Source organism: Leptonychotes weddellii, chromosome 5 (genome assembly GCF_054177405.1).
Source record: "Leptonychotes weddellii isolate Sample4059 chromosome 5, ASM5417740v2, whole genome shotgun sequence".
NCBI lineage: Eukaryota > Metazoa > Chordata > Mammalia > Carnivora > Phocidae > Leptonychotes > Leptonychotes weddellii.
Genome location: NC_138373.1, coordinates 154,069,547 through 154,085,565, shown reverse-complemented (window position 1 = coordinate 154,085,565; position 16,019 = coordinate 154,069,547). Strand labels below are relative to the sequence as shown.

At 56.3% G+C, this 16,019-nt stretch overlaps 1 protein-coding gene across 3 annotated transcripts in view; it reads left to right on the top strand.

Moving 5' to 3' along the window:
- The first annotated feature begins 6,503 nt into the window (after positions 1 to 6,503).
- NFAM1 (NFAT activating protein with ITAM motif 1) overlaps positions 6,504 to 16,019 on the top strand; it is a 45,180-nt gene continuing 35,664 nt past the window's right edge. Inside the window, exon 1 of one of the 3 annotated variants that reach the window (XM_081822556.1) lies at positions 6,504 to 6,643. In XM_081822556.1, coding sequence (XP_081678682.1) covers positions 6,574 to 6,643 — 70 coding nt within the window. In that variant the 5' untranslated portion in view covers positions 6,504 to 6,573. The remainder of the gene's footprint in view (positions 6,644 to 16,019) is intronic. The other 2 variants (XM_081822558.1, XM_081822557.1) reach the window with 2 other exon arrangements.

The window sequence follows — 16,019 nt, the reverse complement described above, 5'->3', positions numbered from 1 at the left end:
GGGCATCCAGGACAGGATGGCCCAGAGCAATGCCCCCGAGAGGTTTGTTGAATGAATGATAGAGGGATCCAAAGTTTCTGGTGGGTCAGTGGAGGCACTTCTAGACTCCTGTAAGAATTAGAGGTGATAGCCTGGATTCTTTGCTGTCTCTGGAACCAGGGCCTTCTGCCTGTGATGTAGGGCTCCCCAGGCATGGCGTAGCCTAGCATAGTACACTGAAGAGAAGTGGGAGGTAGAGAACCTTCTGGGCAGAGAGGAGAGGAAGAGCAGGAGAGGCGAGAAATTCTCTTGAGGAATCAGGCCAAGCTGATGGGAGAGACCCTGGAGATTCCCCTGCTCCTGCCCAGCCCCCCTGACCCTATCTCTGGAGCCCTAACAGGGATCAACTCCAAGACGGGAGTCCACTGGGGGTCTCCTCTCCTGCCCTTCTCCCGTTCCCACTCCCTACCCTTCCCAAATGTCTCCCTGCTGCCCCTCCCAGACCTGTCACCCTCCACAGATTTCCTCATCGCTAACCACACACCCCGGATGTCTGTACCTGGATGTCGCTGGACCCTTGTTGCTCTCTGCCCATCCCCCAAGCCCCACATGGAGACCTATACAAGAAGGAGGCTCAGTAAGAGTGTAAGGCAGAACAGCCACTTTCCACCAACATCGTATTCTTTGCGAAGTGTTTTCCCCTCTGTCACTCCCAACTGTTTTTCATCAAATCCATACAAGGGAGGTATTTCACCCCAGATGGTGGATGAAGAAACTGCCCTTGTTGGCTTAGGAGGTAAGGTGGGGAGGCACCGTGAGGGGGCTTGTTCCCTATTCCCAGGACAACTGCTGGCCTTCCAAGGGAGGGGGAAGGAGGAGAGGGAAGGAGGGAGGATCAAATCTCTTTGAAGGGCTCCTCCTGGCCCCCTTGGAGCAGGCCTCCTGGAAAGCTTCCCCGGCCCTGCCCACAGCGCCTTGGGAATGTGCCTTGAAAGTGCTTCAGGCAGTTTCTCCAGTGTGAGAACCACAGGAGGTTAAAATACAGATCCCCTGGCCTCTCGGAGCTGAATCTCTGGGGCGGGGCCAGAAATTCGCATAATTACTGGCTGCCACACACACCCCTCTGTGCACAGGACACTGAGGCCCTCTGGCTCATAAAACCACGGAACTGTGTGGGGTGACAATGCATGAATTAGCCTCAGGGGAGGCTAATTGTTTCCTTAATTGGCCGAACTCACTGTGGGAGCCCTGCTCAAAAAGTCTCCGGTTGTCACTGCAAAACCGTGGGACTGGTTTGCCTGGTGGCCAATAGCTGGCTCCGATGAAGTTTCCCCCAAGTGGATCTTATAAAGTGTTCCCAGCAAAGCAGCTTGTTAGAACCCAGGGGGGCATGCTCTAAAGGACGCTCCTGTCCCCGCGAAGGGCACTGCAGAGACAGCCAGTGTGCCCTGCACTCCGTTCCCACAGGCCCCCCGGCCCCCACCCCCGGTCCCGCTCCCGCCACTCCATCATGCTGCCTCTCGAGCCCCCGCCCGGGCTTGCTGGGTGGCAGCCTCTGGCAGCCCAAGACCCCTAGAGGGGGAAAAAGGGACAGGGAAAGACACCTCGGGTGAGCGTTCCCCTGTGCGCCACCAGGTGGCGCCATTGGCACAGGACAACCCGGGGCTGTCCCGTGTGGCTGGTGGGGACAGGGGTGGTACCATTAGTTCAAGACCAAGGCTCCGGTGCCTGCCACCTGAGGACCTCCACTGATTAGCCTCCTGGTCGGTGCTTCTCTCTCCCAGAGACACAGTCGTACCAAGGGGTTGAGCCTAACAAGGCCTTGGCACATGGTGATCATGGATAAATACTGAAAAATGATGCCATCTTTGTTTTTTATTGTTTTTTTCTCCCCTCAAATCTTAAGGATTATTTTCTGTGTGGCGGGGGTTGAGGAGGGGGCACTGCCTCCTTGCTGCCTTCCCCCAACAGAACTAGCAGAGTCTTGTCTAACTCTGGCATGTGTCTATCAGGAAAACCCTGGTCTCTGCTCCCAGGTATGCCTCTGATCCTGTCTGTGACCATGAGCAGGTCATTTGCACGATTTTTTTCTGTCACTAAATCTGTACGATGAGGGTTATCATACCAGCCCTGCTGGGAGAATCAAGTGAATTTTGCAGGAGAACATAATGATTAAAAGTGCAATCACGGGAGCTCACGTCCTTGTTCCACTGCCTACTTGCTGTGTGGCCTTGGGCAAGTGGCTTGCACTCTCTGATCTTCAGTTTCTTCATCTATAAAATAGGGGCCATAATAATACCTATCTACATGAGGTTTTTTCAAGGCCTGAAGTAGTCAACACATGAAAAGCCTTTAGAACCTTTAGAACCTTTAGAAAAGCCTTTATGTCTGGCATAAAACAAATACCTAATAAACAGGCAAAAATTCTGGCTTGAACAGGGAAGGCCTGAAGTAGTCAACACATGCAAAGCCTTTAGAACCTTTAGAACCTTTAGAAAAGCCTTTATGTCTGGCATAAAACAAATACCTAATAAACAGGCAAAAATTCTGGCTTGAACAGGGAAGGCACTTTGGAGATGGGCCCAGTCAACCTTACAAGAAGGGCAGGGATCTCTGAGCAGCCTGCAGGGAGAATGGCCTCCAGGTGGGTTTGCACACCTCTAGTGACAAAGAGCTCATTTTCTCCGAGAAAGGAGCCCAGTCTACTGTGGGCCAGCCCAGCTCAGGATTAGAAGGGTCCCCTCAACAGAGTCAAAGCCGGTTCTCAGGCTGAATCGTGCCCCTGGCTTAGGGGTCAGGTCTACTCCTGGGAGTAGGCTGACTGCCCCCTCCCTTCCTTACCTCGCCCCCACCCCCCACCACCCCTGAAGGCGGCTACATGGCTACACGGTGCAGAAAGGGAGATGGGTGGTGCTGGGAGGGGAGGGAGGCTGCCCTTCCCAGAAGCCCTCTCCGGGTGGGGGTGGGGTGCTCGATGGAGTGGACGCTGTCCATCTTGAGCACCAGGCCAGTGCAGAGGGTTGTTCTGAGGGGGGCCTCCAACTGATGGGCTCCTTCTGGTGCTGGAGTCTGTAGGGAGAAAAGAAATGACCTCCTGCGGCTGAGGAAGGTAACACAGAGAAGACAGGCAGCTCCTGAGCATGGGCACCAAAGCGGCCAGGCCAGGGTTCTCACGGTCACTTGCTCGCTCACCTTTGCTCACTCAGGGTAGCTGCAAATCCTGTCTGGGGGTTCTGTTTTCTTCTCTAGATGGGGAGCAACTTGAGGGCAAAACTATGACTTATGTTCTGTGCTTCCACGGCCTGGTACACAGTAGGCACTTAATAAGTGTGCATGGGAACTAAACTGAAAACAGAAACCAGTAATTTTGGTCCAGTTTGGAAAGCTGTGGTCTTCGTGTGGATAAGGCACCTCTGGGACTGCTGGGGACATCTGCGCTCTCCCATTTCCTCCTCCTTCAGGGCTGCCCCCTCCTCCATGAAGCCCTCCTTGGCACTCCCTCCTCCCTTCACCCTGAGTAAATAACCTCTTCCTGTGCCCCCCTCTTGGCTCTGTACATACTTCTGCTATAAGGCAGCCTGGAAGAGTGGATGGAACCCCAGAGCCTGGGGTTATCCCCAGAGTCACTTCCCCTGGACACATTCCTTAGCTTTTTGACCTTAAGCAAATTATATTTTTTAATTTTTATTATTTATTTATTTATTTATTTTTTATTAAAGATTTTTATTTATTTATTTGAGACAGAATGAGAGAGACAGAGAGCACATGAGAGGGGGGAGGGTCAGAGGGAGAAGCAGGCTCCCTGCCGAGCAGGGAGCCCCATGCGGGACTCGATCCCGGGACTCCAGGATCATGATCTGAGCCGAAGGCAGTCGCTTAACCAACTGAGCCACCCAGGCGCCCTATTTTTTTATTTTTAAAAAAGATTTATTTATTTGAGAGAGAGAGAACAAGTGGGAGGGGCAGAGGGAGAGAGAATCTTAAGCAGGCTCCACGCCCAGCGAGGAGCCCGACATGGGGCTCGATCTCACGACGCTGAGATCATGACCTGAGCCGAAACCAAGAATCGGAAGCTTAACTGACTGCGCCACCCAGGTGCCCGAGGCAAATTTTATTTTAACCTCCCTGTGCCTCGGCGTCGTCATCGGTAAAATGGAATTGGTTGTAGTACCTACCTATGGGATTGCAGTGAGGAGTAAGTTGATTTGCAGATTCGGAGCGTCTCGAATAGTGTCTGGTGTTTCCTAACTGCTCTGAAGTGCTATGTTATTGCTTAGTTGTGCTGGGATGATTGCTCCTCGAAGCTTGGGTCTCTCATTTCTGCATCCTCCCACTGAGGCCAGTGCCCAGGGCGGGCTAGGCACTCAGCAAAATGTGAGGGCACAGATGGATGGACACTCGGACAGATGTCTGGATGAACAGGAGTCCTAAAGGGCGCCGTCCCCTAGGGACCTCACCCGCAAACTCAGCTGTGGAGGCCTGGCCCCGCGGCTCCCCACTGGGGGCGCCATCAGAGCCCACGTCCCCTGCCCCTCCCATCCCCGCTTACTCGAAGCCCCCACCAGGAGCTCGGGGGAGGAAAAGCCATCAGATCCAAGTCCAGCAGCTTGCCAGCTCGGCACCCATGGGGGTGAGAGCAGGTGGAAAGTGTTGGTGAAAATGAGGTTTCACAATGTGCTGTGGTTTCATTTCCAACACCTGGTTCCTGAGGGCCTGAGAGGCCAGCCCGGGCCCCCTGGCTCCCTGCCCAAGACCTGTCCCTGCCTCTCAGCAGGAGCAGCCATCCCACGGTAGCCTGTTGGGATCCTGCTGTGTGCCAGGCTCCATGGTAGGCGCCACCTTCACAGCAAGCCTGGGAGGAAGGCATTTTACCCCATCTGAAGCTCATGCATGCATGCATGCATCCATCCATCCATTCATACACCGATATTTATTGAGCACATACTAAGGTGCGTGCACTGTGCCGAGCCCGGGGGCAGTCAGAGGTGAAGGCCACAGAGGCGGCCCCAGACAGGCCAGAGACCATACGCCAGACCCACATCCAGAAGCTGCAAAGCTCCCAGGGCTCCGGGGTGCAGATCGTGGGCTGCACTGTTGAGGGGCTGAGGGCTTTGTGTGTGGAGGAGGCAGGGGGCACCTGCGTGGACGGGAGCGGGCAGAGCCCATGTCCGTGTTCTGAGGCGGCTTGGCGCTCAGACGCCTCCCAGGGCCAAGTCTTAAAGAGCCTCCTAGAGGCACAGACCGATGCCTTTAGAACGCTCCCTCCGTGCACAGAGGCATTAACGTGACGTCTATCACCATGGCATCGAGGTGCTTAGACAACCTGCTCCCCCCGGAGGTCGGAAACAGCGTGAAGCAGATTATCTGTGTCTCACTGTGACATACGCGATCATGTATCACCGTGATGGATCAACAGTCGATACCACTGGGGTCCCCGCCACCCCCCAGCCAGTAAGAAGTGGCTGGCGTCTATACATCTTCCTCACCTGGTGGGCAGCCCTGTTCCTCCTTGCCACCCTCCTGGTGTTGCTGGTGGGAGAGGGGGGCATCTCCTGGCTTTCATCGTGCATGTGCAGAGCGGCCGAGGGGAAAGCATTTGGAAGAAGGACCGAAACTGGACGCCTTCCATGCCATCGTGGGGGTTTGCATGGAGTGGGGACAGAGGGGCAGGCTTCACATGGCTGGGCATTGAATCCTGGCCCCATGTAGCTGCCCCGATCTCGAGCAAGGTGCTTTGCCTCTTGGGGGCCTAGTTTTCTCTTTTGTAAAATTGGGATAATCTCGTTTGCCTTGAGGGTTAATGGGCACTCATGGGGAAAGGAGGTGAAGTGCGAATGCATGCCAACCCTCACCGCACTTCCCCAGCCTCCTCCGCTTGCCCGAGTGCTGGGGTCCTCCCCTCCACCCCCAGACTCCTGCCCTCTCCTCCCCGGGCCTGAAGGCAGACATCTACCCCCCTACCGTATCCAGCTCAGCCCAGGGCTGGGGTCCAGAAGGCCAAGGTTAAAAAGCTCCAGTCTGCTGGGGAAGGGGGTGCCGGGCTCCTGCCCTCAGCCTAGCTGCCTGCCCCTTCTCCATCACGCACCTGCCCCCAGCCGATCCCCCCAACCTCCACCACCCCCCGGAAACCCTGCGCTGGGATGAGCACATGCATCCAGGGGCCCCTGGACGATGTCTGACGGGAAGTCTGTGAGCACAGTTTTAAAAGTTTCAGCTGTGAGCAGCTAAACGAAACCCCAGAGTTACTCATGGGAATCCTGTGTTCCCTCTGTCACCAGTGTCTACCGGATGGGCCACCAGCTCGAAGGGGACTGAGGAGGGGAGCAGCACCCCAACACGGGGTGGCAGGGATGCCCCACCAGGAGGGGTGCACGGCCCAGATTCCTCACCTTGGGGCTGTTCCCACTCCTCGCTTAGAAAGTCCAGGGTTACTAAGGGGAGCAGACCCAGCGAGGCCCTGAGGAAGCAGAAGCGTGGCCAGGGAGGAGCTTTGTGGGGACTCAAAGGGGAACTGTGGTGACCAGCAGGCCCTCCTGTGAACTTGAGACAAAAGAGGAAGACCGTGAGGGAGGCCCCATTGGAGAGCCGGCCTCCATGGCGGACACGTTCTCGGGCCCCTGGCTCCTGGGCTTGCTCCTGCTTCCCTGGACGCTGCAGCTCACAGGTACGCTGCCTTCCTTCTTCCCGCGAGCCCTCTGGCTGGCACATCAGGGCGGCTTTCATCCACCCGTGCGGCTGAGTCCTGGGCACCTGTCTCGGGAAGTGTGCCGGTTGCGTCTGAACATTGCAGACTTCCCAGGGAGAGCCTCCGGGGATCGGGGAGATGGTTCGCTGATGCCTCGCCCGGGTGGCCACCCGCCCCCCCGCCCCCGCCACCGCCGTGTTAGCAGCCTTCCTCCGCCAGCCTGACCCCTGGCCCTCAGACACGGCGGGTGGGCGTTGCTGCCGCCAAGGGCGGGCGGGGTCGGTGTGGGGTCGGTGGGGAGCTCACCCCCCCGGAATCTGCATCTGCTAAACGGCAGGGCCGGCCTCGGCCTCGTTCCCCATGTTAGCCGGGGAGACCGGGGCGGCCGAGGGCTGGCCCCCAGGAGCACTGTGCCCTGGGACACAAAATCGTCGCTATTGCAGAGAGGGTGGCACTCCCCACTTCCTGGCGTGCAACCAGAGGCCACCTTGCAACAGGAGCTGATGCCTTCCCCGGGGGCCAACGCCATGCCCCCGTTGCTGGTCCCAGGTCCCCTCAGAAACGGGGCAGCCTGGATCCAAGCCAGGCCTCATGCTGTGTGGCCTTGGGGCACGTTCATCCAGACCAGGGAACCCCCAGGAGTGTGTCTCTCCAGGGCTGCCCACGAGGCGGTCCCTCCAGCTCAGTCTCTCCCAGGGCATCCCTGGGCCCTCTGGGATTCCCAGGGTCACCCCACCTCAGTGTGCAGCCTGGATGCTTTGCTTCCTATTCACCCAGACTTTTCTGAGGCTTCCGGGGGGCTGCCCCCCACTTCTGCTTCATCCTCTGCCTTTCGTTTATACCATAAACAATAACGGCTCTTCTTACTATCATGAATTAGCTTCTTTGAGCACTTGTTCTGGGCTGTACTCTCACCGTCAGCCCCCCTCCAGCCACCCTTGGGGTGCTATTACTGCCAGCACCACTTAAGAACAGGGAAACTGAGGCCCAGGGAGGCCAGGTAGCTCAAGCCCTAGAGGGTGAGTGGAGGTCAGGTTTAGTCCCAAGTCAGCCTGAACCCCAGGCCAGGATCTTTGGCAGTGGGCTCCAGGGCTCCTCTCAGCTTTTTTCTTTTTTTAAAGATTTTATTTATTTTTGAGAAAGAAAGAGAGAGAGAGTGCACGTGCACGAATGCACATGAGCGGGGGGAGGGGCAGAGGGAGAAGCAGGCTCCCCACTGAGCAGGGAGCCCGATGCGGGGCTCGATCCCAGGACCCTGGGATCATGACCTGAGCCGAAGGCAGACGCCCAACCGACTGAGCCACCCAGGCGCCTTCTTTGTAAAGAATATTCCTCATAGAAAATGTCACTCCCCTCCCCCCAGGAGACAACAGCTGGCTGTGGTACCGACTGCAGGCTTCCTGGGCCGGGCCCCTTGTGACATCATTTCCTTTCATCTTGCACACCTTGTGCCCCCTCCTGCACCCCCCGCCCCCATGGCCGGTGCAGAGATGGTCCCGAGGAAATGCAGTTTGTTGGTGACAGTGCGTCGGACTCGGTCATTTTTAACTTAATATCCCTCAAATTCTCATCATTTCTTTTTGTGTGGCCCCTCCTCCCCGGAAGGGACCCAGCACAGCCGGGTAACGGTGGATGACACTTTGCGGGATGCTGCGGTGGGAAGTGCTTTTGTAACAGTCTCAACTGTAAACATACAGCAGATTTTCCCCCCAGTATTGCAGTAAAGGTTGTACAAAAGAGAAACTCTGCTCTTTCACAAGAGGTGAAAAACCCTCGTGGTCCCCGAGAACATTCTGGAGCAGCAGACAACACAGTCACTCCTGCCCTGCGGGTGCCTGGCTCTCTCTGTCGCCAAAGTCCAGCCCAGGGACAGCGCACCACTTCCCTGAGCCTCGGTGTGATGCAGGGTTGAGTCCATACACCAGGGCGTTCAGCCTGACTTTCTATCTGAGCTCTGCGATTCACCCCAGGACCCTGGGCAGGTTCCTAATGTCTCTGTGCCTCAATTGCCTCATCTGTTAAATGGGTGCGATAGTAGTACCTGCCTGGTGTCACACCCTGAGCCTGAGTGGTTGGGGCACGTGGTCGGGGCTCAGAGAACGCCAGCTACCTGCCGGTCTAGCAGAGCCAATCAAAAGTCAAGATCCAGTTGGCCAGGTGGATATCTTAGCGAGCCCACAGGTTCCTTGGGGTCTCTCTGACCTTGCCAGGGGCGTCTGGCACGTTATGGGATGGTGTCTCAGGACCTCTCTTGCTCCCAGCCCTCCTCCTCCTGTCGTGAGCCGGGACTCAGCCCTGCTGTCCTCCAGTCTTTTGAGCTCTCTGCGAATTCCACTTTTCTCAAAGGATCTGGGAGCCACTTGTGGTCTCGCGGGCAACTGCTGTCCCCCAGAGGTGAGTCGTGCAAACCTGAGACTCAGCTTTCCTGGGAGAAGCTGCACATCTGCTCGAGCCTTGTTTCCACCAGGCTTCAGTCACCTGCGAGGGCTTTGGGGCCAGGCAGGCCCCAGGTTCAAGTTCTACCTTCTTCCATTGACAGCTGTGTGACCTTTGACAAATTACTTAACCTTGGGCGCCTGGGTGGCTCAGTTGGTTAAGCGACTGCCTTCGGCTCAGGTCATGATCCCGGAGTCCTGGGATCGAGTCCCACATCGGGCTCCCTGCTCGGCGGGGAGCCTGCTTCTCCCTCTGACCCTATCCCCTCTCATGCTGTTTCTCTCTCCCTCTCTCTCTCAAATAAATAAATAAATAAAATCTTTTAAAAAAAATTACTTAACCTTTCTGAGCCTCTGTGTCCTCAACAAATGTCAGTCCCCTTTCTCTTCTTGGCCTTTCCAGAACTCTGGGCTCTATTTATTTCTCAAATATCCATGGAGGAGGGCCAGTTCTGGGCACCGGGGTGGGGGGAGACCTGGAGGTGAACAACCCCGACTCTCAGCCTGGTGGAAACGCTGAGACTTGCCCAGAGAACGTGACAGAACATGACCCAAGGAGAGAGTTACCGATGCAGGTTTGCTCCCCTCCCCCTTTGCTCTGGACTCAGGTGTCACTGCTCCCTTTGTCGTCCAAAAGATGTTCAGGAGCCTCCTGCCTTCTTTCCTGCAGCTCCAAGCCTCTGTCGGGATTGGCCTCTGCTTTTCATCTTTGTCTAATCCCAGTAAAGAGCTTCCGAGGCAGGTGGAGAGAAGCACCTCTCTGCTGGAGGTGGGGCAGGGGGAGTGTTGGCGGGGGCAAGGGAGCTGAGAGGGGGAGGAGGCAGAGCAGGTGGGTGGGTGGCAAGCACAGCGGGAATAAAGACTGGGAGGCCAGAAGGCAGAGCCAGGGGGAGGGAACGGAGAGAGGTTCAGTCTGACTGGAGGGGAGGGTCTCTCGGCGGAGCAGTGGGATCCGAATCCCACTGGGCTCTATTCCAGGTGGATTATAAATGCCTGTCAGGTAGGGGTTCAGATGCTCTTCCAGTTGGCCCTATTATCATTGCTTTCTCTTTTTAAGTTGTGAGCTATAATACCTATACAGGGAAGTACAATAAATATAAAACAAAGTCCTGTGTGACCACCATCCAGAGAACACCGTGGGGCTCCAGAGCCCCTGGTCCCCCCGGCCGCCACCTAGACACCCCTCTCTCCCATCCCAACTCTCGGGGCAATTGCTTCCTGCCATCTCTTTATAGTTTTATCCCTCAGTATGTGTCCCTGAACGATATGGATTCATCTTCCCTGTCGTTGAACTTTGTATAATCAGAGTGATGCTGTGTATTCTTCTCGCGACCTGCTTCTTTCACGCCAAGTTACGTTTTGCAAGATCTGTCCAGTCACCTGCGTGGCTGTAGTTTGTGTATTTTCGTTGCTGAAGAGCTGGGATCAGAAACAGCGACCCTGGGGGGCTAAATCCAGCCCCGCTGCCTTTTGGTATGGCCTGCGAGATAGGAGTGGTTTTTTTTTTCTATGTTTTTAATGGTTGGAAGAAAATCAAGAGGAGACTATTTCACGACACGTGAAAATGATACAATATACACATTTCAGTGTCCATAAATAAAGTTTTATTGGAACACAGCCACACTCATTCACTCGCAGACCGTCTAGGACTGCTGTCAGCCTCCGTCGGCAGAGTTGAGCAGTTGCGAGGGCGACCATATGGCCCGCAAAGCGGAAAATATTTACTACCTGGCCCTTTACGGAGCACGTTTGTCAGCCCCTGCTGTGGAGTGTCCCACTGAAGGAATGTATTGCAATTTCTTTAGCTGTGATCGACATTTCGGGCACTCGACGTCTGTAGCTGTGGGCACTCCTGGGTGGCCCCCAGGCCCATGTTGTTCAGTGCCTCTGGGAGCACATGTTCCCATGGAGGCTGCTTCTTCCCAAGCTGTCGGCCCGCCTGGGCGGACTGTGAGCTTCAGGGGGCGGGAAACGTGTGCACTTTCTTGGTTCGAATCCTCGACTCCTAGCACGGAGCCTGGCACCCAGGGGATGCCCAGCAGATACCAAAGAGAGCGGGGTGGATTCAGATCCTCAGCCACAGACAACCCCAGGAGGAGTTCCAAGAGGGCGGGGTGGAGATGTGACGCCACCGGGAGAGGCACGTGGGTCCAGGGGTACGAGGTGGGTCCGTCTGGTATGGCGGGGGGCCTGGGCCTCGGGCTCCTCTCGGCACGGGCGGAGCAGCGAGACCCTCATGTCTTGGGAATGAGAGTGTGGATCCAGGAATGCTGTGTCCACATGGGCCCCGACACCTGAGATCTCACCCTTGTTGTGGATCTAGAGGCTGCAGTGGGAGTATAGGCCTCGGGTGCTGGGGTGGGGGCTGGAAGCCGAGGAAGGGAAGGGGGGTGACCTGAAGCTGGAGAGGGGCAGGGGAAAGGAGTGGGTGTGCAACTGGCAGGGGGAGCTCCTGGCCCCCTGGGGAGGACAGTCTGGCCAGCCTGGGATTGAGCTGTGGGAGACTTGGCCAAGTCACCTGACCACTCATCCCCCACTTCCCTGTCGGGGTACTCGGCACCCTCCAATGCAGGCCTCTTGCTCGGGGGAGCAGGAAGGCACATCCAGGGCCACCAGTGGCCCTGGGACCTGGCACCTGGACCCCTCAGGGAGGGCCCGTGGGGCCTCAACCATGGGGACGAGGTGCCTGCAAGGGGAGGTGTGATGAAGCTGGGGTGTACCTGCTCCCCCCACCCCAGGACTGCATGGGCTGTGGGGAAGAAAGTGCGATCAGAAGCCAGAGCCCCGTTGAGGCTCAGGGCCAGATCTGTGCCTGCCGCCGGTGGGCTAGGGGAAGGGGGCGCCATGTGAGCATAACCCCAGGCAAGGCAGGCTAGCTCCTCTCGGTCAGCAGGGGTATTGCCTACAGCCCCGGCTACAGGGTCCACGGCATATTTCTGAAGGCCACTTGGCAACTCAGATCAAAATTTAAAAGGATCCCTGCCCTTTGAAGATTTATGTATTTATTTGAGAGAGACAGAGTGTGTGCGCCCTCCAGCAGGGGAAGGGGCAGAGGGAGAGAGGGAGAGAGAGAGAATCTCAAGCAGACTCCCCGCTGAGCAGAAAGCCTGACCCGGGGGCTCGATCTCACCACCCTGACATCATGACCTGATCCAAAATCAAGAGTTGGATGCTTAACCGACTGGGTCACCCAAGCGCCCCCCGGGGTACATGCCCTTTGAATCACTAACTCCCCTCTTTTGGACCGGACAACCTTTACATACCAGGACGATCCCTCGTGGGCCCATGGAGCACAGCAGCAGACTGTCTCGCGGCCATCAGCTGGCCCCTCGCTGCAGTGGGTTTAGATAAGACCCTCTCCCGCCCCCTGGCCCTGAGCGACCCTTGCCTCTTGGCTCCTGCCTCCCACTCCCACAGCCCACTTTCCAGCCATGCTGGATGACTGTCTGCCCCTAAGCCTTTGCTCCTATCGCTCCCTCTTCCTGGAAGGGGTCCTCTCACTTGCCCACCTGGTGACTCCAACCTGTTGGTCAAGGTCAAACTCGGCGACCTTCTCTGTGGTGCCCACTCTCCCATGCCCCCGACAAACCCAATGGCCAGCCCTGCCCCGCCAGGGTGTTCCCCTGTGGTTCTGAGCATCAGGAGCTCAGAGGTACGAAGGGCATGACAGAGGCAGCTGAGGGTGCCGACAGCACCAGAACAGGTACCCAACCTTAAGAGGTGGGCTCTGTGCGAAAAGCCAGAGAAAGGGCAGAGAGAGAAGGTGCTGGCTGGGGAGCTCTCGGGGGAGGAGGAAAGGTCAAAGAGGGAGGCACCTGCAGGTGAGGGTCAAGGCCAGAAGCAGCGGGAGCCACAGCTTAGCCTCCAAGATGTTTGCTGACCTCCTCTTGCCGTGGGAGGGGACAGGGACAGGGCTGGCCATTGGGCTGGGGAGGAAGAGGCTGGGGAGGATAGAGGGCAGTGAGTGATTTTGTGCCCAGAGGGTGCCGAATCTTTGGGGACATAGAGATTAAGAGAAGTCAGGATAAAAGTGATCTGGTGAAGGCCTCTATAGGAGGGGTTAGTGTGTTGACAGCCAGAAGCATTTATATTTTAAAAGGAGGCTGGAGGGGGAGGGGTCCCAAGCCCTCAGAATGAATCACTAATGTGAGGGTTTTAGGCAGCTGAAGAAAACTGAGACTCTGTAGTATTTCTCTTGTTTTTCTTTTTCTTTCTTTCTTCCTTCCTTTCTTTCTTTCTTTCTTTCTTTCTTTCGAGGTGGAGAGGGGCAGAGAGAGAGGGAGAGAGACAGAATCTTAAGCAGGCTCCATGCCCAGAGAGGAGCCTGACACGGGGTTCGGATCTCACGACCCTGAGATCACGACCTGAGCCGAAATCAAGAGTTGGACGCTTAACCGCCTGAGCTACCCAGGCACCCCTCTCTTGTTATCTTTCTAACACAAAATGTGATCCTGTCAATCCCTGATCCAGAAGCCCACAGAAGCTCCCCCTGGGTTTCTAGGTCAACATTTGCCCCCCCTCCACCTCCCTGAGCTCCCCCAAACCTTACAACTCCACAGCACCTTTTGAGTCCCCCAACTACCAATGATGGTGGGTATCTTGTTTCAAGACTTCTAGAAGCTTCATCCAAGAGCTTTTTGCGCTTAAACCCCCCTCTCTGCACCCCTCCCCCACCTGGCTGCCTCCTACTCTTCCGTCAAAGTCCAGCTGGGTAACGTGATGTGGGAGACTCATCACCATGTCCACAGCCATGATGTCAGCATGGCAGAATGGCGGGCAAGTTCGATGTTCTTCTGGACCCTTCTCTGTGGTGTCTAGAACTCCTACAGTGAGCATGTTTCCCTTTTATAATGCGGGGGGGGGGGGCGGCTGAAGAATTATAATTTAAAAAAACAAAGACCCAATCCAAGGGTCACACCTCCTGGAATCCTCTGCCCCCCTCCCAGCTGGGTTGGGTCCCCTGCTCTGGGTTTCTGCAGGCTCTGTGACTTCCCTTTATCTTCCCACATTCCAGCTTCATCAGTGAGCTCTGCCCAGTGGCAGGGCCTGGCCCTCCCTGGCAGGACTTTGGGTGAGCACCCACTGCAAGGGAGTGCCCTGGTGGGGTCCACCCCCTCGCTCCGTTTCTCCTACACCCATCCAGGGACAAGGACCTCCCTTGTCCCTCACTCTCCCTCGTGGGTCCTACCGCCATCTCCACCCCATCCCGACACCCTTCTTTGAGGGCAGAGGAGGATATAAAGGGAGAAACTGAGTCTCCAGCTGTCGTAGGCCACACCCTCAAACGAGCTACAAAGTTGGAGAAACTTGCCTTTTCAAACCAGCTGAAGGAGAGGTGACCATACCAATGCCAGTTAATACCCACGAAGCGTCTACGTTTCTGGGACCAAACATTTGACATTCTGCACTGTCCCCACGTGGCCACGGTGCACCCAGGGTCCAGAGTCGGGAGGCTTTAGAACAGAATGCAGGCAGGCTGTGGAAATGGCCCCCAAGGCAAGCCACTTCCCTAGGCATCTTTGTAATTCGGAGGTGTTGAAAGATGTGACAGCCGGTCTGATAGCAGTGTTCCGAGCGCATCAGCACTAAAAGCTTCATAATACACACTCTCTGTTCAAAGGTTGCCTTCCAACGCCTGCTACATGCTTCTCCCTAATCAGCCACTTGGCCACGCGCCGCTGTGTTTGATGTGCGGGTCCTGAAGGACTCCCCCGTTTTTCGGTGGCATCCTGGGATTCATGCTCAGGCAAATGGCCAGAGCCCTGTGATAAAGCCAGCAGCCCCACATCTGTGGCTTCCCAGCAGCCCTTCAGATGGGCCTTAAAGAAAAAAAAAAAAGGCATGGCTCTGAGAGATGCCAGAATTAAAGTGGAGGGCAAAACCCCATGCCTAAAATAAGGACCGTGGGAACTGCTTTCTTCTGTAGCTGGAGAATCAAAGTGCTTTCCTTTAAAATTGACCTAACGGGGGGATGGATACTTTTGATCAGCATGTCTGGACTCACACCCTTGGCTGTCGATGCTGATGCTGGGGGCCACAGAAGGGATTGAGTTCCAGGCAGAGTGAAGAGCTGGGGCCAAGGCCTGGGCCAGGTGGGTCAGAGGGGCTGCGAGGAGGCGAGGAGGCGAGGAGGCGAGGAGGCCGGGGCAGCTGGGGAGAGCGGGGAGGGAGGGCGTGCCTGATGCTGGGGGCGGGGGATGTCTTCGCTGCAGTGAAGGAGGGGCGCTGGCTGGCCCGGTGGGCACTCAGCTGGTGCTGCGGCAGGACCAGTCTGTACAGGGCTCATGGGACCACTCGCTTCTGCTCTGGAAGCCACAGACTCTCCTTGAGCTGGACATCAGTGGCTGTCCCCCTTAAGCAGCAGGGTCAGTTCTGGTGAGGACCTTTGTCCCCAGATCCCATAGGCTGCCTGATGTGTCTGCCTATTAGATGACCCAAATCTAGAGAAATGGCCTCTGAATGTTTAGCTCCCTCTAAAGGGGCGCAGCTCTTTTGTTTGAGAGAAGTTTTCTTTTTCCTGCTCTCCGATTTTAAATCGCGGCATAGGGCAGCGGTGAAGAGTGTGCGGTTAAGGACCCAAAGGGACCCCACTTAAAATCCCGTCCCCGCCACTGACTAGCTGTACTGCTGGGCAAACCTCTTCCTTTCTCAGAGCCTCGGGTTTCTCCTCTGCAAAAGGGGAGTGTGCCCCCAGGGATAGTAGCGTTTTATCGTCACGTGGCTTTTTTTTTTTTTAAAGATTTTATTTATTTATTTGAGAGAGAGAGAATGAGAGAGAGCACATGAGAGGGGGGAGGGTCAGAGGGAGAAGCAGACTCCCTGCCGAGCAGGGAGCCCGATGCGGGACTCGATCCAGGGACTCCAGGATCATGACCTGAGCCGAAGGCAGTCGCTTAACCAACTGAGCCACCCAGGCGCCC